The sequence below is a fragment of the Pseudophryne corroboree genome, chromosome 1 (assembly GCF_028390025.1).
Source record: "Pseudophryne corroboree isolate aPseCor3 chromosome 1, aPseCor3.hap2, whole genome shotgun sequence".
Taxonomy (NCBI): domain Eukaryota; kingdom Metazoa; phylum Chordata; class Amphibia; order Anura; family Myobatrachidae; genus Pseudophryne; species Pseudophryne corroboree.
Window position 1 is genome coordinate 1087351395 of NC_086444.1, and position 21014 is coordinate 1087372408.

The following is a 21014-nucleotide window of genomic DNA, read 5'->3' on the forward strand; positions in this document are numbered from 1 at the left end:
GGCACTGAGTTTGAGAGTGTGAGCTGGCTCCTCCTTCTATGCCCCTCCTACCAGACTCAGTCTAGAAACTGTGCCCGAGGAGACGGACATCTTCGAGAGAAGGATTTAACACATATAGTGGCGAGATTCACACCAGCTCACACCTACAAGGCACATCAAGCTAATTTAGCTTGAAAACTGAGCAACCACTGAGAACATTACTTACCAAGTAAACAACGCAGTACTTAACTAAGACAAAGTTGTACTGAACCAGATAACAATTGCAGGAAAACGAAGCGCTGGGCGGGTGCCCAGCATCCTCTACGAACTACGAGAAAAGGATTTACCGGTAGGTAACCATAATCCTATTTTCTCCTACGTCCTAGAGCAGAGAGTTTTAAAACTCGTGGCACACTGAACATGATTTAAATATTGCCAAGGCACACTCAAATATAATGGTGAAGCATGGTGCAGTTGCGTGTCCTAGGGTGTCATGTCGCAGCTTCTCCATAGGTAACGCTGGAGCCACATCTGGGAAAGCCAGAAGAGCCCAACACTGGCTGGGCCCAAAATTAGAATGGACTCTGCAACCACTAAACCGACCAGTGTTGATCGTTCCAGGGCCTCAATAGCGGTAAAACACTGACGGGCCTAGCTCTGCTTCTATGGCGGCACACCTGGAGACTGCTCAGGGCACACTAGTGTGCCACGGCACAGTGGTTGAAAAACACTGCCCTAGAGGATGCTGGGGTCCATATTAGTACCATGGGGATGTAAAGACAGACTTTATTATTGGTACTGTGCTCCCAGTTGCAGTATCAACTTCCGCTTTGCCTCCCAGATGGGGGGATTTGGTGTAGCTTATATGGGGATGTAGTGTAGTAATGTATTGCAGTATATAGGGGCATGTAGTGAACTGATGTGGTGTAGCATATAAGGGGATGTAGTGTAGTGATGTAGTTTAGCATATAGGGTATGGAGGATAGTGATGTAGTAAAGCATGTAGGCAGTGCTTAAGTGGTCCTAGAGAGGTGGTGGAACTCACCCCCCTCCCGACGGCGCCCAAGTACTAAAGGTATTGCGCGCGTGCTGCAAAAAAGGGGTGTGATCTCCAAAAGAATGGGGCGTGGTCACACAATAGTAATAATGCCCACAGTAGTAGCACCCCGTAATACACATAATGCTACCACAGTCGCGCTTCTTATACAATGCCCACAGTAGTAGTGCTCATTATGCTCTGTCCACTGTACTCGTAGTACCCACAGTGGTAGTGCCCCTTATATAGACCCCATAGTAGTGGTGCCCCTTATGCAATGCCCGTAGTAGTGCCCCTTATGTCCCCAGGAGTGATGCCCCTTATGAAGTGCCCCTTTACAATGCCCTCATTAGTAGGGCCCCCAGTAGTAATGCCCTTAATGTGAATGACCCTGTGTTGTATTGCCCCCCGTAGTAATGTTGCCTGTAGTAATGCCCCCAGTCATTTAGCGCCCTAGTAGTTATGCCCCCAGTGGTAATGCCCCTGCATTTATGACTCCAGTAGTTTACCCCCCTTTAGTTTAGCCTCCCAGTGCTAATGCCCCCAGTAGTTTGCCTGATTGTAGTTTAGCCGCCAGTAGTTATGCCTCCCTGTAGTTTGCCCATTGTAGTTTAGCCCCTGTAGTTATGCCTCCAGTAGTTTAGCCCCTGTAGTTATGCCCCCCTTGTAGTTTAGCCCCTGTAGTTATGCCCCCTGTAGTTTAGCCCCCAAGTAGTAATGCCCCTGTAGTTACGCTGCCAGTACTAATGCCCACCTGTAGTTTGCCCCCAGTAGTTAGCCCCTTTGTAGTTTGCCTGAAGTAGCTTGCCCCCTTGTAGCTTACCCCAGTAGTTTGCCTGAAGTAGATGCCCCCCTGTAATAATGTCCCCCAGTAGTTTGCCCCCAGTAGCTGCCCCCCAGGAGTTTGCCCCAAGAGATGACCCCCCCAGTAGTAATGCCCCCCCCAGTAATAATGCCCCCTGTAGTTTGCCCCAGTAGTAATGTCCCTTGTTGATGCCCCCCAGTAATAATGTCCCCCCGTAGTGTGCCCCCAGTAGATGCCCCCCAGTAATAATGTCCCCCAGTAGTTTGCCCCCAGTAGCTGCCACCAGTAGTAAGGCCCCCCTGGAGTTTTCCCCCCAATAGATGACCCCCCAGTAGTAATTCCCCCAGTAGGTGCCCCTTAATGCCCCCAGTAGTAATGTCCCCCGTAGTTTGCCCCCAGTAGATGCCCCCGCTGCAATAAGGGAGAAAAAACACATCACACTCACCGAGCCCTGTTCCCGCTTCCAGCCCGCTGCAGTCCTCCTCTCTTGGTGTCCGCTCATCAGCACTATGAGAGAGACGTCATGACTGATGTCTCTCCCATAGCGCACGCCGCACAGTGACAGCGCCGGAAGCCGGAGCTCAGTACTGAGCTCCTGCCTCCAGCTTTCGGTGATGAGAGATGGGAGCCCGCTGGTAACACAATCTCAGCGGGCGCCTGTCATCTTCCTGTGCGGCACCGGGAAACAGATAGGGTTAGGTGAGCCGGAGGAGACAATGGAACTGACGGAACGCAGTTCCGCCCCGTTCCGGCTCACTTTAACCCCTGCATGTAGGGCATGTACTGTATGATGTAGTACAGTGGATAGGGGAATGTAGTGCAGTGAAGAAGTATTATGATATAATGCAATGTATGGGGACATACAGGGGGGCATGTAGTGGAACACGCTGCTGGGGGGGGGGGCATGTGATGCTTAGGGCATTTTGGGCACATAAGGGACAATTGTCCAATAGTATCCCCTTTTTAAAAAAAAATTATAATCTGATTATTTTAGGGTACACAAGGTTTGTTTGATATGTGTTTTTTTTTTTTGTGGGGGGACAAATTACTGCCTTACCCCGGGTGACAAAAATCCTAGTTTCGGGCCTGTTCCTTCTATGCACGACTGGAGTGATCGCAACTGTCAGGCCAAGCTCATAGGACTGCAGCAATCCTTTTAATAATGGTGAATGAACAGCCGATGAGCAATTGCTCCTCTTGCCACCCTGTTGCCTTTGAGATAGACATTCATCAAGAGAAGACAGAACCGTACAAAGGTGCTATATTGGCAATCCAATAGTAAAAAAAAAAACATGTAAAAGAAGCTAAGAACAGAACACCAATTCACAGTGTGGGGGTGGAGGGGTCTACACCAATCGCAGCTCTCCTAATGTGAGGACCTGGCATGTTACAAACAGTAAGCAAACATAACAAGAATCGATAGACACTTAGTAGTAGTAGTGGCTATCTCAGCTTATAAGTACAAATAAAAAAGGGGGTTTAATAAAAATCACCTCTTTAATTGTTTTCCTCTGTACAAGAAAGTTATCAAGTTCTTCCATAATTGCATCAATCCCAGTATTCTTCAATATATCTTTATTTTCCTCAACTATTTTATGGGGTATTCCCTATGAGGAAGATAAGGTAATGTAAGTATGGTGAAAAATCATAGCATATATAACATATATATTATATAAAGATGTTAAAAATATTGACATTTTCTCCATTTCTATTTAAACCATTTATGATTATTGTCATTCTGCAATTTAGTTTAATAATAAGAGTTATACTTGGGTGGGTTATTTTGTTTCTGTGCAGGGTAAATACTGGCTGCGTAGTTTCTACACTGCAATTTAGATTTCAGTTTGAACACACCACACCCAAATCTAACACTCTCTGCACATGTTACACCCACCACAACTGCAGTGCAACATGGTTTTGCCCATTAATGTGCTTTTTTGGTTTACTAACAAACTTGAGTAAGGCCCACAGACAGCTTAAACAACTCTAAAATACACAGAAAGATAAAATGTATTATCTATCTATTCACATGAAAGCAGCAGCCTCTGTTCTACAATACTTACACACTGGGGCCTGGGACAGGACTCAGGAGGTGTGTGTGTGTGTGTGTGTGTGTGTGTGTGTGTGTGTGTGTGTGTGTGTGTGTGTGTGTGTGTGTGTGTGTGTGTGTGTGTGTGTGTCCAGTCCCAAATTCTTTCATCAGATAAAAGGATACACAGGACCCAGACACATCAATCTAGCCTGCTGTGTATGGTGATGAGGGGAGAGAAGCTATGATCCCTGGGTCACTTACAGCCCTCTCCTCCCACACACTTTGGCCCTCATTCCGAGTTGATCGCTCGCTAGCTGCTTTTAGCAGCAGTGCAAACGCTAGGCCGCCGCCCTCTGGGAGTGTATCTTAGCTTAGCAGAAGTGCGAACGAAAGGATCGCAGCATTGCTACAAAAAAAGATTGTGCAGTTTCAGAGTAGCTCGAGACTTACTCCTACCTAGCGATCACTTCAGACTGTTTAGTTACTGTTTTGACGCCACGAACACGCCCTGCGTTCGGCCAGCCACGCCTATGTTTCCCCAGCCACTCCAACGTTTTCTCCGACATGCCTGCGTTTTTACACACACTCCCCGAAAACGGTCAGTTACCACCTAGAAACACCCACTGTCTGTCAATCACTCTGCGGCCATCAGTGCGACTGAAAAGCGTCGCTAGACCTTGTGTGAAACTGCATCGGCTTTTGTGAAAGTATGTCGCGTGTGCGCACTGCGCCCCATACGCATGCGCAGAAGTGCCGCTTTTTTTACTAATTGCCGCGCTGCGAACGAAAGAAGCTAGCGATAAACTCGGAATGAGGGCCAATATCTCCCGTGGTCGGGAAAATATTGAGGGTTTCATGCAGCCCAAAGGTAAAATCCACAACTGATAATAATTAAGGGAGAGGTTTATCAAATCGTGGAGAGAGATAAAATACCAACCAATCAGCTTCCTACATTTTACAGTCTAAATTCAAGTTCTAGATCACTCATTGTTAATAAGCATTACATAATGCAGTGCAAGTTATTATTTCACTAAAGAAGATTCTGATTGATTTAAGTATGATTAAGTTTGAGATACAGCAGGGACAACCAACATAAAGTATATGAAAAATACAAAGAAAATATTAGAAATATCTTCTTTGTATTATTCTAATAATTTTTATAGCCAATACTTTGGAGTAAAAAGGTCTATGGCAGGCGAGGCAGTGCCTCCCCTACCCACCTTTTCCACACATCTCTGATCAAAACTCACCAAATTTCAAGAAGTATATACTGATGCACCTGTGTATAATGCCCACATGAAACATTGGGCTCATATATTATGTGTAAATTTGGCTCTGGTACTAGCCAGTGCCTCCTGAGCCATTTATCTCACCGTATGTTCTTGGGGCTTACCTCTAGTGCATGAACTGAAGTGTGAAGCACAGGAAACACATAAGAGGAAAATGTATTGGCTTTCATATCTGATGATAGTGGAACCTGGAAAGAAAATAGAAAATAGATGACTATGCAGACCACTAAGTAATGTTTAAACACAAATATAAATCATTCATAATTTATAACAGGTGAAAAGCTATGGGGAGGGACGGGGGGATGACAGGGCTATTGCCCCTAGCACTGGATGTGGGGGGCACCAGCAGAGACTGAGAGGGGTGAGGCATGATTAGGTTAAACTCTGACTCGGATCACTATGTGAGCGATCTAAGGAGAAGTCAGGCCGCCCCGCACTCAGAGGAAGTGTGTTCACGTCACTTCCTGTCTAAGCAGCATGGAAGACAGAGTGTTAGTAACAGCAGCAGAAGCCTGCCCCACTGATTACATATTTACAAGGACAATGAAGGGCTGTGAGAGTTATGAGGGGCAGTGAGATACCTACAGAGGGCAATGACAGATATGGAGGAGTAAGCAAGAGATATGGAGGGGCAATGAAAGGGCAGGGAGGACTTTGAGGTGGAAATTAAATGGAGGAAAGGGGCAATAAGAGCGCTATGAAGAGATAGTAAGAGATATGAAGGGGCAATGAAAGGGCTATGTGGAGGCAATGGAGAGCAATAGAGGGGGCAGTGAGGAAGATATGAAGGGGTAGTGAAGGGAAAGTGAAAGATATTTGTATAGTGTAATGGAAACCCTTCAAAAGAGTGTTTTGCTGCCTACTGAATTTAAGACAGGTCATTTGAAGAGGTAATTTCTTTCTTAAACCTTGTATATGGCAGATTTATCATTGAGTGGAATGCATGTTATTTTCGGTTGGATACATACTTTATCCCGGTTTGTATTGCCTGTATAACAGTATATTTGTTAGGTATCATGTTTATTTTGTGCAAGCAATGTTTATTGTGTCTTTCAGGATTCTACAAATCATGTCTTTGTTGTAGAATATCCTATTTTATGTCAAGCAGGGTGTGATACAGTATGTCTACAGCCTAACTATATACCAGTAAGTTTTGTACCTTATTGAAATGTTCCACTTTTTGAGTTTGATTGTTTGCCCTAGGTCAGAGCCGGCCCTAACCAATATGATGCTCCAGGCTAGATTTTGGCTGGTGCCCCCTAGCACCACCGCTAGTTCTGCAGGAGATGCCTGGCATGTGTCAGCTGGCAGCTCTGCTAACATCAGGCGCCTTTTGTTTATGAAAATGCATCTTATTTGAATTACTATGTGGCTAGGATGCACATGCAGCTTCTGCTGATTAAAATGATATGCAGCATGCCTATATTCTGTGTGCAACTGCGGCTGTATCTGCATATGAAATGCTACATTACAGTAATTTCCAGAAATACACGCAACGTAGCATTTCGTATGCAGATACAGCGCAGTCACACACAGAATATAGGCATGCCGCATATCATTTTAATCAGCAGAAGATGCTGGCGCCCCATAGCATACCAAATGCCCTAGGCATTTGCCTAGTTTGCCTATGCCTAAGGCCAGCTCTGCCCTAGGTGAAAGAAAGCCTAGCTTTGCTCCTGATTGAAAAAGGTAATAAGGCTTAAAAGATAACAAACCCAGAATTTCTAAATTAGTACAAGGTAGAGTTAAGATAAAATCTTGTTCCAGAAATAAACCAAGTCCGGAATATGTAATATATCAACGTTCCAAGAGACAGAAACCAGTGAGGCTTAAATTAGGCCCTGAGAGTTATTCTGTACTAGACAGTATGTTTGTCTTCGCTGTGCTTCACCTCCAGCCTAAGGGCACCACTATTCCTTGGCACTGTGCTTGTGCTTAAATAATAATATTATTCACTTATTCCAGATTCCTCATTGAATCATTCAAATACCCAGTTAACCAATGGTGGCAGTACCATAACTGCCATGGTGGTACCTGTATTTGGCTCACAGAGTACCTGGAATGCCATACTGCTGCCTGGAGAGCCACCTGCCAGGTCCTTACTATTATTATTATCCTTTATTTATATGGTGTCACAAGGGATCCGCAGCGCCTATTACACAGTACATAATCAAATGAGCAAACAAGAAAACAGCACTTACAGTACATGACAATATAGAACAGGTATAGAAAACCCGGGGTTAGGTGCCATTAAAGGGAGTATGGATAGTGTAAGTAAGAAAAGGAAAGGCACATGAGGAAAGACGTCCTTAGGATGCACCCGGAGTTTGGGTTATCGACGTAAAATGTGTTTCAAGGGGGTTGCCCATGGCACATTATTGTCCTGCTCTGTTTACAGTACTTAGGTGCAGCTGAAAACCAGCCTTCATGGAAATTCCCCTCAATTACAAATACATCACATTTCTCTCCCACGATGCGTTGTTCTCACCGGATGTATTAGTTTTGCAAGCTCTTGAAACTCCTTATCTCTTTTTTTGTTCTCTTGAAGTTTAATTTTATTCAGTTTATCTTGATCATTTTTTCCACATTGGTAAGTTTGAGCCTAACAAAAAAAAACCACACACAATGTATTAGTCTTATTGCATAATTATTGGATACATCTGCAACCATTTTTTTATACGGACACGGCAGCCTACTATACTATGCTAAAGCAAGAACCAACCATGTATGTTGATTATCCTTGCATCTGTATGTGAAAGGCCAGCAGGGGCGTAGAGAGTGAGGCCAGGCCCTGATAATGCAGGGAGCATGACCTAATCATGGAAGCCGTGACCAGGGCCTTTTTTTAAATCTCCTTAAGAAATAATACTGGCTGCAAAGCGTTGCGGCGTCCTGCACAGGGGGGCATTATTTGCCACTCAGCCAGGGGCAAATCCATAGGGGCCGTGATGAGTGCGATAGTGCCCCCCTCCCCTGCAGGAAGAGAAGGACTGCTGTAGGTGAGCTGCAACAGCCTCCCCAGACCCATGCAGCCCAGTACACAGCAGCGTGTTCTGGCTGCTGAGGAGAGAGAGTCTGCTGCCAGTTAATGTGAGTAAGGGGTCTCAGCGGACCCAGGCCCCTTCAACAAGCCCTGGCCAAGTTAATTAGTAACCCTTTCCCTCCCCTCTTGAAGCCTCTGCCACCCGGCACTGTTACAGGACAGCAGTACTGCCTGTGCAGACCCCACCCATAAATCTGTGACATCATGACACCATGCATAGGGGCGGAATGGATGGCTCAAGGAAGTATTTCTTAGCACCACAGGTTGTAAGGTGCCTGCCCAGGGTCACACAACTAGAGGCTCTGCAGCAGTGTTACTGGCGTGTGCCCCTCCTCCCTTCATCCACCACTGAGCACAGTACATCTGTGTGTATGTGTTTACTTTGTTTGTTGGGCTGATACTTCTTACTGGAGAGGAACATGCTCAAGCTCAGTCTTACCCAGGACCACACGGGCTCTCTGGCCAATTGTTTCGAGTGACAAAACCTTAGCTTGTTTTCACAATACCACAATTATGCCTAGTTACAAACGCGGTCGCAACTTACATTCTAGTGAAAACAGATGTTACCGGTCTCAAAAAAGTTAATACGAGAAAGGGTTGCTTTAAGTGCTTTGCATGTACCACGTGTAAATGTTTAGAATCTGGATCTGCATTCGAACATCCCATAACGCATAAAAAGTTCAGAATTCACCATTATTTGACGTGTTCCACCCAATTTGTTATCTACGTACACCAATGTCCATGCAGTTTATTATATATGGGTTAGACCATTAGGATGTTTAAAGAGGGCATGGCGCTTCATCGTTCTGCTATCAAGGCCGCTTTGGAGAATAAGGACAATGATCAGCCAGTAGCACGACACTACAAGGCTGCTAAACATCAGCTACACCAATTGAAGTACATGATTGCGGACCACGTCCCTGTGTTGACCAGGGGCGGTGACAGGGCAAAAATATTGTCACAGAAAGAGACACGGTGGATTTACTGCCTTAACACCATGAAAACCACACGGTTTAAATGGAAAAATTGCCTGGAATGTGTTCCTTTGATGTGATTTTTGGCTATATTTATGACATTTATATAGATAGTTGGAAGCAATAATCGATAATGTATATTTTCAGCATATGATTCTGTGCATCTCATTTAGATATCTCTTTAGACTGTGAACATGTTACCCATTACTTTATACAGTATAGGCGATGCCTTCTATTCATTGATATAGATTTAGATTTACATTGAGTAGTAGACTTTTAACCTTATACATGTTTTAAGATTACACATATGTTTACACTTTTCATGCACTTTGTCACATTTTCACTGAGTATCTATTTTGTCCCTTCTGGTAATCCTTAGACGCGGCGTTGTGAGGCTTCTGGCATTGGGTGTTGCCCAGCAATGGAGTGACGTCATCGGACATGACCCGGATGTCCTGCCCACCACTTGCAGACGGGAAGCGGCGTTATGGGACTCCTTCAGAATACACATATAAGGTAAACACATAACACTGTGTTCTTGTTCACAGCATTACACCTTGAGGAAAACGCCCTGCGCGGCGTTGAAACATCGGTGTCCATAATGCCATAAACCTTTTGAATACAAGCTTCTTTGTAAAAATCCAATGAGTGCCGCCTGGTTCCTATATACATTGTGGGGGATTGGGTCCATTCTCACCCAGGGGACCCTACTGTCTGTATCAGCATGAGGAAGGCACCGTGGTGATTCCTTTTACGGGTAGTACTCTCTTATATATATATATATATATATATATATATATATATATATATATGTGTGTGTGTGTGTGTATATATATATATATATATATATATATATGATCTTGCTACATGCATCTCAAAAAAATATCCAACATACAACCATACCTTACATGTGGCACTGCAAAAACAGTAATCCATGCTCTCACTATCTCCCGCATTAATTATTGTAATAGTCTTCTTACTGGTCTTACCAAAAAGAGACTCTCGGCGCTACAATCCATTCTGAATGCAGCTGCAAGGTTAATCATCCTTTCTAGATGTTCATCATCTGCAGATCCACTCCGTCAGTCGTTCCATTGGTTACCTATATTCTACCGTACTCAATATAAAATACTTTTACTCACACACAAGGCCATTAACCAAACTACAGGTGGAGCCACGCTCATCTTGGCTTCTCTGCTGCACCTAGGCACACCAATGTTTATTAGCATAAGCCCTTCATCTATTGTTCTCAGCTGCAATACAATACAGAGAGAACAATACCTCAGAGGATTAAGTCCTTACAGCAGGGGATTAAATCCGACTGCCCTGGCTAAATTAATCATCCATATAAAAAGTTTTAAGTGACCAAACGTAATTCCTCCTTTTATCCCATGGCGGAATCGGACCAAAAAAAGTGGGAAATTCTTCCACCTGTGGACGTGCATGAAGGTCATCTACGCCAATGCTGGAGCGGCTTTCAGGCCTGTTATAGCTTCAGCCTGGGTTTCTTTGGCTATTGGCAGTTGGTTGGATGTCTTGACAGAAGGTCTACGGTCAAACATGTGACGCTCTGACCTCATCAGATATGTTGACAATATAATGGAGGCCAACAGTTTCTTAGGAAAAGCAGTGCTGGATGCAGAAATGTTTACTTCCAAGATTTCTGCTTCATCTGTAGCCGCTAAACATGCCTTTTGGTTACTCTCTTGGTGCACGGCTGAAAATTCTAAAAAGGCATTAAAGTCCTACCCTTTTCAGGGGAGGTACTCTTCAGCGAGGAGCTGAACAAAATTGTAGCCACAATGGCAGCTTCCAAGACTGCTTTTCTGCCCTCTGCTGCACCAAAATCGAAATCTCCTACCTTTCGTTACTTTCTACCGCATGGTATGGCCCGTGGTCAGCCGTCTTCCCATTTCCAAGCTCCCCCTGCTAAACCTGTAAAGGCAAAGGGACGACAAGCCTGGTCTGGAAAATGCCAGGCTCCCAAGCCGGACGAAAAGACTACAACATGACTGTATGGTCTCCCCCCTGGACGGCCATCACCTTCGCTTCGCCGAGGTCTGGGAGCAGATGACATCAGACGCCTGGATTACGGGCATCCTATCCAAAGGTTACACCCTCACGTTCATGAACAGACCCCCAGAAGATTCTTTCCCACGGGTCTGCCTTCAGAACTCGGCAAGGCTACGGCACTCCAGCACTCAGTTCAATCCCTGCTATCACAGGAGGTCATCAAAGCGGTACAGGTTTTTATTCAAACCTATTCCTCGTTCCAAAGCCAGATGGCTCCTTCCATGCTATACTCAATTTACAAACCCTCAACCGGTTTCTCAGAGTCCCAAGGTTTTGCATGGAATCCCTCAGATCCATCATACAGGCCTTGGAACAGGGAGACTTTATGGCTTCTTTAGACGTCCTCATATGGGAAAGTCACCAGAAATTTCTCCATTTTACAATTCAGCAAGATCATTACCAGTTCCAGGTGTTGCCGTTTGAAACTCTCCATGGCACCGCGAGTATTCACCAAGGTAATGGCAGTAATGACGGCTCAGAAGCGGTTACAGGGAATCCGCATCCTCCCTTACCTGGGCGATCTACTGATGGCGCAATCTCAGGTCAGTCTCCAGGATTCAATTTGCACCACTCTGACGTTTTTGCATTCACATGACTGGATGATCAATTGGCGGAAATCCAGCCTCACCTCATCTCAGCGCATGCTTCATTTGGGAGCACTGTTGGATTCTCAGGCACAGAGAATCTTTCTCCCGGACAACAAGTGGAGAGCCATCCAGGAGATGATTTGAACCTTCCTGGCTCAAAGGATTGTCTCAATTCACTTTTGCATGCGACTTCTGGGAAAGATGGTCTCTTGTTTCGAGATGGTGGAGTTTGCACAGTTTCACTCCAGGACAGTGCAACTGGAACTCCTGCGGAACTGGGATCACTCCCCGATGCATCTCAAATCTCGGAGGATCAGCCTCTCCAGGGACACCCATTTATTGCTCCTGTGGTGGCTTCACACATCCCACATGACCAAGGGTCGCACCTTCTGCATTCTCGATTGGGTCATCCTCATGATAGATGCCAGTCTACGGGGATGGGGTGCTGTGGTGGAAGATCGTTCCTTTCAGGGTTGATGGACATGTCAATAGAGCATACTCTCCATCAATGTTCTGGAAACGCGAGCGGTCTTCGGAGTGCTGTCTCAAGCGGGAACATCATAACATCACCGTGCCCTGAAAATCCAGTCGGACAACGCAACCGCTCTGGCATACATAAACCACCAAGGCGGCACTCGAAATATGGCAGCCATAAAGGAAGTCAGCCACACTCTGCTATGGGCGGAAAAATTTGTACCAGCCATTTCCGCGGTCTACATTCCGGGGGTGTTGAATCGGGAAGCAGACTTCTTCAGTTGACAGGATGTACACTCAGGTGAGTAGTCTCTCTATCCCAAGGTATTCCAGATGATGGTCGCTCGCTGGGGCCAACCTCAGATCGATCTGTTTGCTTCCCGGAACAACCACAAGCTTCCCCTTTACGGAGCACGAACAGGAGACCTGGCGCGTATCTCATAGACGCCCCGGTGGTGCCTTGGCCCTTTTAAATGGTGTATCTCTTCCTGCCTGTGGCTCTTCTCCACAGGGTTCTTTGCAAGCTCAAATCACAAGCGGTAACAGTGATTTTGATCGCTCCCTACTGGCCGAACCGGGTTTGGTATGCTGATCTACTCACCCTCTCTGTAGATCCACCATGGCACCTCCCTTGATGACCAGACTTACTGTCTCAGGGCCCTTGTCTGCATCCGGATCTTCAACATCTGAATTTGACGGGTTGGTATTGAATGGTCGGTCTTGAGATCTAGGGGTTTCTCTTCTAAGGTTGTCAATACTATGATCTCTGCTAGGAAACCATCCACAATGTGGATTTACTATCGAGTGCGGCACATCTATTTTAAGTGGTGCGATGCTCGCCGCCTGAACCCTCTCCAATATCGCCTCTCTCGACTCTTAGCTTTCCTACAGTCAGGGTTAGACGCTGGACTTTGCCTAGCTTCTTTCAAGTTACATGTTTCAGCTCTGTCCCTTTTGTTCCAGAGGCGGGTGGCTCAATGTTCCGCTGTTCACACATTCCTGCAGGGGGTTCTTCATATTCAACCACCTTATGCACCTCCAGTTAACCCATGGGATTTGTCCTTGGTCCTTTGGACTCTACAGAAGGCTCCATTTGAGCCTCTAGAAAAGGTTGATCTTCACTGGCTCACCTGGAAGATGGCATTTTTGCACGCCATCACCTCGGCACGCCGAGATTCGGATTTGGGAGCGCTATCTTATGAGTCTCCCTTTTTGATTTTCCATCCAGATAGGGCTGTTCTGCATACACGCCTTGGTTACCTCCCTAAGGTTGTCTCTAGTTTTCATATCAATCAGGTAATAGTGGTACCTGCCTATTCTCCTTCGGATTCCTCAGATGACAATTCCGCTATGGTCACACTGGATGTGGTCAGGGCTTTACATATTTATGTGCAACGCACTAGTGCCTTTCGAAAAACAGATTCTCTGTTTGTCCTTTATGATGAGCATAAACGGGGTTAGCCAGCCTCCAAGCAGACCAAGGTAAGACAAAAATCTCCTTTTTAGCTTATCTCAAAATATCTCCAAACTTAACCTCTTTGCTCTTCACAAGATTTAGGTCTCTCATCCACAGTCATTCATGGCAGCCCTAACCTGGCCAGCTCCGAGTCCCAAGTCACCAGCGCCGTGATTCGTGTGGCCTAATTCCATGAAGTGTCCACCCCCATCAGACACCTCTGCTGTTATCAGAACAGGTAATGTATCTCCTACTTGTTCCCCCTCCCTCTCCCTGACACTCTTTCTTGCTCCTCTCTTTCACTCTCACTTTCTCTCTCTCCCTGATACTGTCTTTCTCACGGACACTCACTCTCTCTCTCTCTCTCTCTCTCTCTCTCTCTCTCTCCCTCTCTCACCCTAAAACTGTCTCTATCTCTGACTCTCTCTCCCTCTGTCTGACACTGTCTCCCTCACTCTCCCTGACATACTCTATCTCTCCCTCCCTGACACCCTCTCTCTCTCATTCTCTCTCTCCCTCTCAGTCTCTCCCTGACACTCTCACTCCCTTTTGCTCCCCTCACTTTCTCTCTCTTACTGACACCCTCTCTCTCTCCCTGATGCTTCTTTCTCCTCCTGTCCTCCTTTTCTCTCTCTTTCTCCCTGACACGCTATCTCTCGCTCCTGTCTGTCTTTCTCTCATTCCTCTTTCTTTCCATGAAACCCTCGCTATCTCTCTCCCTGACATCCCCCTAGCAAAGGCAGTATAACGTGGTGGTATACTGGCATGAACCATTTCCTCAAGCCTTTAATATTCTCCTCGTTAGTAAAGTGGAAAGCCAATCTCTCCTGCTCCCTCTCTAAAGATGACTAGAACTCTGTATTTCAGACCTGTTTCTATGCATTGGGCATGAAATGCCGGCATCCCGATGGCGGGTTTCCTGATAGTGGAAAGGTTAGTATACTTAAATTTCCCCAATGCCCCCCTAACCCTCAATAACCACTGCCTAAACCTAACCACCCACACTTTTGCAGCCTAATTCTAACCCTCCCCAGTGGCACCTAAACCTAACCCTCCCTCCCCGCAGCCTAAACCTAACCCTTTCCCATGCAGCCTAACCCTAACCCTCTCCCGGGAGTGCCTAATCCTACCTCCTCCCCTTCCCCCGAAGCTTCCCTCTCCGGCAGGCTTGCATATGCTCATTTGGGAACCGGCTGCCGGGATCCTGGCGGTGGGTTTGTAAACCTTGTCAGGATGCCGGCGCTGGTATTCCGAGCAGTGTTGGGACCGGATCCCATTTATGTTTATCTAAATGTATCTTCGACATTGAACAATTTGAAAAACTTCTCCACTGATTATATTTAACACCAGTTTTGTTACATACAATATGGGCGTCAAATTTCCAACTTATGCTGGCGCAATTGCGGTCATGTCGGCTCCCTCCTTCATATATAGTCTATGGACATCAGTTTTTACACTAATTTCCAAAGTTCTTAATATTAAAATAGCCCCACATCCCTTATTAACTATATTTCGTGTATACCACAGTTGCCTTTTTGAATAATGATCGTGATATAATGCGACATCGCCTCATAACGACTAAATTCCTGAAAGCCCAACACTGGCGTTCATCTTTTGTCACAAATATAGATGTTGTCAACCCTAATTATTATTTATTACCAGTTTCTTAAATAGCACAGCAAATTCCGTTGTGCTTTACAATTGGAACAACAATGATATAGCAAAACTGGGTAATAACAAATAGTCATAGAGGTAGGAAGGCCCTGTTCACAAGCTTAAAATCTATAGGGAAATAGGCATGGATACACAAGGATTGGTGTTATCTATTGCATAGTTGTCCACCAGATGGCAAAGGTTCTTGGTGGGCTGTATGATATGGTCACACAGCAATGGTGAACCGGGGTCGAGAGGATGGATGAGAAGACATGTGAGGATATGTGTGGACTGTGCAATGTGGATGCAATTTGTTAGGAACAATTTTACTACGAATCTGAAACAGCAAGCTCCTCGTACTCATTCTCTGTATCTAAACCCTTCATACGCTGATTTGGGGGGATCAAATATTGGGCGCCAAAACCACTTGGGATATAGGGGGTCATTCAGATCTGATCGTTAGGCAGCGATTTTTGACATCAGACACCCTCCCTGAAAATGCTTGATCCTGGCTGCGTTTTCCTAGACACTCCCTGAAACTGGTCAGTTGCCACCCACAAATGGCCTTTTCCTGTCAATCTCCTTGCGAACGCCCATGCGAATGGATCCTTCGCCCAATCCCGTCTCTGACCGGCGATCCTCGTTGCAGCAGTCCATCGCGCCTGCAGTGCATGCGCAGTTTGGATCTGATTGCCTGCTAAAACGCACAGCAGCGATCAAATCTGAATGACCCCCATAGAGAGGGAACCCATTTATCTTTATCCCAATTGTCTAACGACAGTAATTAACTTGGTGTAAGGTCCATATTGATCCTATGACTTCCACATTATATTACTAATCTCCTCCTATTCTATTCTGTTTCTATTTTGTCTCCATTTGATTTACCATGTCTTCATTTATGCTGTAATACACTATACCATATTATCTAACATTTCTTTGGTAATGTATTGTTTTTTCTCTTGTTATCATTAGTTTGACTAGTACATTTCTGGTTACTATTTCGGGATGCTCTCTTACACTGTATGATTGTGTACCTAATATGTGTGCTCCCCCGCCCTTTCCTTACTTTTTTTTTTTTTACTTTCCGTACCCGTTCTTTTATGTTGCATAATGCTCAATAAAAATCAAATATTGAAAAAAAGAGAGAAATATGGATTAAAAAAAGTCATACCTTTTCAGAATAGGCAAGAAACATCAGTTTGTACTCTTGAGAGTTCTTTATCCAATTTTTAATGAATCGACTGTTTCTCAGGGTGTCTTTAACTTCTTGTCCAGCTAATTTGAATCCAAACTCTGACAGGAGAAAGACAACATCGGCCTAGATGGAGGGTATAAATTAGATGTCAGAGTACATCCAATTGCATTCTGTTTGTTTATATAAAGAGACACATTTCTCAAGTTCATACTTTCATAAATTCTAAGATCCCTTGCAGCATTTTGTAAAATTCTGCAAAAAGTATCTAATTTGTACTGTAGGTAATATGTATTCTTGGCATGTCTAAACCCAATGTGATGACGACTTCTGGTGCATGCGTGTTGGTACACTATAATACAATGGGGAGAGGAAAGAAGGCTCTTGTGTGGGCGCACTCTTATGGAGAAAAATATAAATTTGATGAGATAATTAAGATGAAATATTTAAAACATAACTTTTATTAGCTTTTATTACAAAAAAGGTTATTACCGGAGATCTATCCTTCAAAATGCAACATAGGAGGCATCTTGGTAAAATAAAATGTTCTGGTCTCTTATTGGTAAAGAGTGTGTGAAAGGGTGGTAGACATTAGTTGGTCATACCCCCATTCCCCTTGACCAGTACAGGCTTGCTGTATTGATGGAACCACAGGGTGGTCGAGACACAAAATTAATAGCTATGCTCTTATGGCTTATGAAAAATTCGAGAAATGATCAGAAGTCACTCCTCTGGGTATAGTATAGGAAAAAAAGACGATATGCACCTATCTGAATTCAAGACAATGATAACGGTAAAGGCAGGTGTGGCACCTCACGTAGATGGTGCCCGTGACCGATAGGTCTGGAGGTTATTGGATAGAAAAAAGTGGTGATACTGCTGTTGGTGTTACTGCCACATAAGTGAGGAAAATCCTACTCTACAACACCAGGTATTCACAGGTGGTCTCCCTTCCTGGTACTGACCTGGCCCAACGCTGTTTAGCTTCCAAGATCAGACGAGATCGGGCGCTGGCAGCGTGGTATGGTAGTAGAGAATTTTATGTGAACACCAATGAGAGTGCACCTATGTATGAATAATGAAAATTAGGACCGACAGAAAAGAAATAGATAGAAGATCGTGTAAATGGGTGGATCTGCTTTTCACGTTAGACCCGATCCGAAATTCCCACTCACGTGGTGCAGTGTACCGGGAATCGTGAATGAGAGTCCACGAAAAAGTGGTGATCTATCTAAGATTGGATTTGTGAAAATTAATACTGGAATTCACAGACAGAGAAATCCCTGACTGCTGGTATATTATAATTGTCCAAACAGATAGCGGTATATAAGAAGAAATGCTGGTGAAACCAGGTGAATATGTGGTCACTCAGGTAATGCAGATTTTTACAAAAACTCAGGATGAAGTTTGAAAATTGTAAAATTATATGGTGAGGTGTCAAATTCACCACAGCTGCACCAACATATATCTGTTGGCCAGATGTATCATAGGATATTTGCCTTGCAACCCCAGATAGGATATAGAAAGCTATAATAGAAATATGTTAATTCTATGCATGCATCAATTGCTGTGAGGAGGCAGGAATAGAAATAGATGGGAATCAACACATTCATAAATATAACAGATATATTAGTCACATGTATGAACAGGTAACGCTTTAAAATATAAGCTGATTTCCAATAGTGTGCTAGATGCTGGGTAAATGCTAATGCAGACCTCTGATCAATCACCCCTATGCTGTACACTCAATGCAAGATAATTAAGACAGTGCTGCTGAGAATTGCAATAGGAGTTGCTATCCGTGGCATGCAGCCACTGGATAGTGGGGCTTACGATTTCACCAGAGTTATGAAGAAGCCAAGAGAGCAAGAAAGGTAAATATGGCTGAATGCCAAGATGCGGTAGTGTCGACGGGACCCCTGTTCCTGGATGCGGAAGACGCGTTTCGCCCTGGGGCTTGTTCACTTCCGGGTTCCGTGCTGCCTAGTGTGGGGAGAGGGCTTTTATGTCCGCCCCTGTTAGTGCTTGACCAATCCGGAAATGTCGTCTGGTGGGTGTGATCTCCCAATGTGTGTAGTTGCTAGGAGACCGCAGTAATGAAGACGTCAGATCGGGAGGCGGAAGATGCGTCACCCATCGCGAGATCGCGGACGCCATCTTGGATATGGGAAAAATACCCTTGCAATTAGAGTTTGTGTGGGCAGTTGCTAGGAGACTACAATAGCGGAACTAAGACGTCAGAACGGGAGGCGGGAGATGCATCACCCATAGCGAGATTGCGGACGTCATCGTGGATATGGGAGGGATGCCAATGAGATCAGGATTAGTGTGAACGGTTGCTAAGAGACTACCATAGCAGAGCTGAGACATCATATCCGGAGGGATAAAAACATTTGGTGATAGTGGATCGCTATTTTAGATGTGGGAAATAATAGGCCGTAAATAGGTAGCAAATGCCCATATTACGTAACTTCACTATAAAACTGCTAATTTTACAGATTGATAATGACCGGCGATGTGATTAAAAGAAAGATACAAGAGAACTGAGAAAAGGGGGATGAAAGATTATAATGCATTAAAATAAATTGAATAAATAAAATACATGTAAATAAATATACATATTGATGATGTAAATAATGAGAAAATGCTGGATTCAAGGGGGTATGTGGAATAGGGAATAGACTGGGTGGGCCTGGTGAAAATTAGTAAGGGATATGCTATGCGTGCCTCGAGCAATGGTGAGTGGAAGGTGAATGCAGGAGTAGAGGGGTCGAGGGATAACTATTATAGTACCTGAGGAAATGAATATGAGTGTGTGTGGGGAAACCAATAAATGTGTGCAGTGAAGAAACAACATGATAGGGGAATAATTGAAAACGGGGAATAGTTGTGAGTGCATTGGTGTTGGTCCAAGATGGTGCCAGCACAATAATGCCAGGGTATTAGTCTGAAGCAACTTACATACATCTTGATCAAGGTGGGATCAATAACTGATCCCAGTACCCAGCTAGGTGACAGTGAGAAAGGTATTGCTATGTGAGGGTGGCTGCACTGGGATGCAGTTATAATGCCGGCTGTCGAGATACCCCTGGAATCCCGACAGCCGACATATTACCGGCAGTCACAATGTCGACACCCGCCCATAATTCCCACTCGGTTGGTGGGTTCACGCCACCAACAGAGAGGAAATAGAGCCTGTGGCGAGCATAGAACTCTCAGAGGAGGCTGTGGAAACAGCACAGTCTCCCATTTATAATATAGGCGGACGTTATACTACTTGTGTGAGCACACACATCTAAACGTGTAAAAAACATGTCACACATATAATGCAGTGATCTATGACTACATAATACAGTATGACAACATGATTTTCCACTTTTAGCTGCATTGTCAATCATCTGTATAGACAGCAATGGTGATTAGTCTTCACTCTCTGCTACTTTTCACTAATATAATACTACCTATTCTGTGGTGTAAGCAGGGCCGGTGCTAGGGTGTTCGGCGCCCCCCTGCAAACTATACATTTGCGCCCTACCATATTTCTTTGGCGCGCACCGGGAAAAGGGGTGTGGTCTCACAAGTAAGGGGCATAGTCACACAATAGTACCCCCATTCAAAATTACGCCACAATGTAGCACAATCTTATTAATCTTATACGTAATGCCCCACAAGTAGTAGTAGCATCCTTATATGTAATGTACCCCAGTAGTAGTAGCATCCCTATGCATAATGCCCCCCCAGTAGTAGTAGCATCCTTATGCATAATGCCCCCCCAGTAGTAGTAGCGTCCTTATACGTAAGGCCCCCCAAGTAGTAGTATTGTTATATGTAATGCCCCCCAAGTAATAGTAGCATCCTATACATAATGCCCCCCAAAGTAGTAATATCGTCCTTATACGTAATGGCCCCCCCCCATTAGTAGCGTTGTTACACGTAATGGCCCCCCCCATTAGTAGCGTTGTTACACGTAATGGCCCCCCCCATTAGTAGCGACGTTACACGTAATGCCCCCCCTGTAGTAGTAGCGTCCTTAAAGCACACATAAATGCACACAGACATACCACAAACACACACATACACAATACACACACACTTCCCTCTCACCCTTCACTTACCTAAGCCAATCTCCCTCTGAGTCTGTACACTATAGCAGCCTGGTCCGTGTAGCTCCACCCCTTCGGGACCGTTTAGCCCCACCCCCTTCTGCCCCATGTAGCTCCGCCCCCTTTGTCCCATACACAGTGCTGTCCTGTCACATAGGTGAGGGGTGGGGAGCGGAGGGAGGAGGATTCTAATGCTACAAGCGCCGCTGCCAGTGCAGCAGCAGCAGCACGGGGGACAGGCAGGGCCGTCTTAACAGCAGTGTAGGCCCCTGGGCACAGCAATGCACTGGAGCCCCTACCCATCCTCCAGCAGTAGGG

The 21014-nt window shown here is 45.1% G+C and overlaps 1 protein-coding gene and 1 non-coding gene across 6 annotated transcripts in view; both read right to left on the minus strand.

Annotated features, from left to right (window-relative positions):
* LOC134927186 (uncharacterized) overlaps positions 1-21014 on the minus strand; it is a 362077-nt gene that overhangs the window by 95934 nt on the left and 245129 nt on the right. For all 5 annotated transcript variants that reach the window (XM_063921310.1, XM_063921329.1, XM_063921319.1 and 2 more), the window contains 4 exons: positions 16573-16719; positions 7630-7743; positions 5246-5329; positions 3314-3427 (listed from right to left, as the gene is read on the minus strand). In XM_063921310.1, coding sequence (XP_063777380.1) covers positions 3314-3427; positions 5246-5329; positions 7630-7743; positions 16573-16719 — 459 coding nt within the window. The remainder of the gene's footprint in view (positions 1-3313; positions 3428-5245; positions 5330-7629; positions 7744-16572; positions 16720-21014) is intronic.
* LOC134936754 (5S ribosomal RNA) lies at positions 17510-17628 on the minus strand. Its single transcript, XR_010180544.1, has one exon. It is a non-coding gene; the product is annotated as a 5S ribosomal RNA (ribosomal RNA).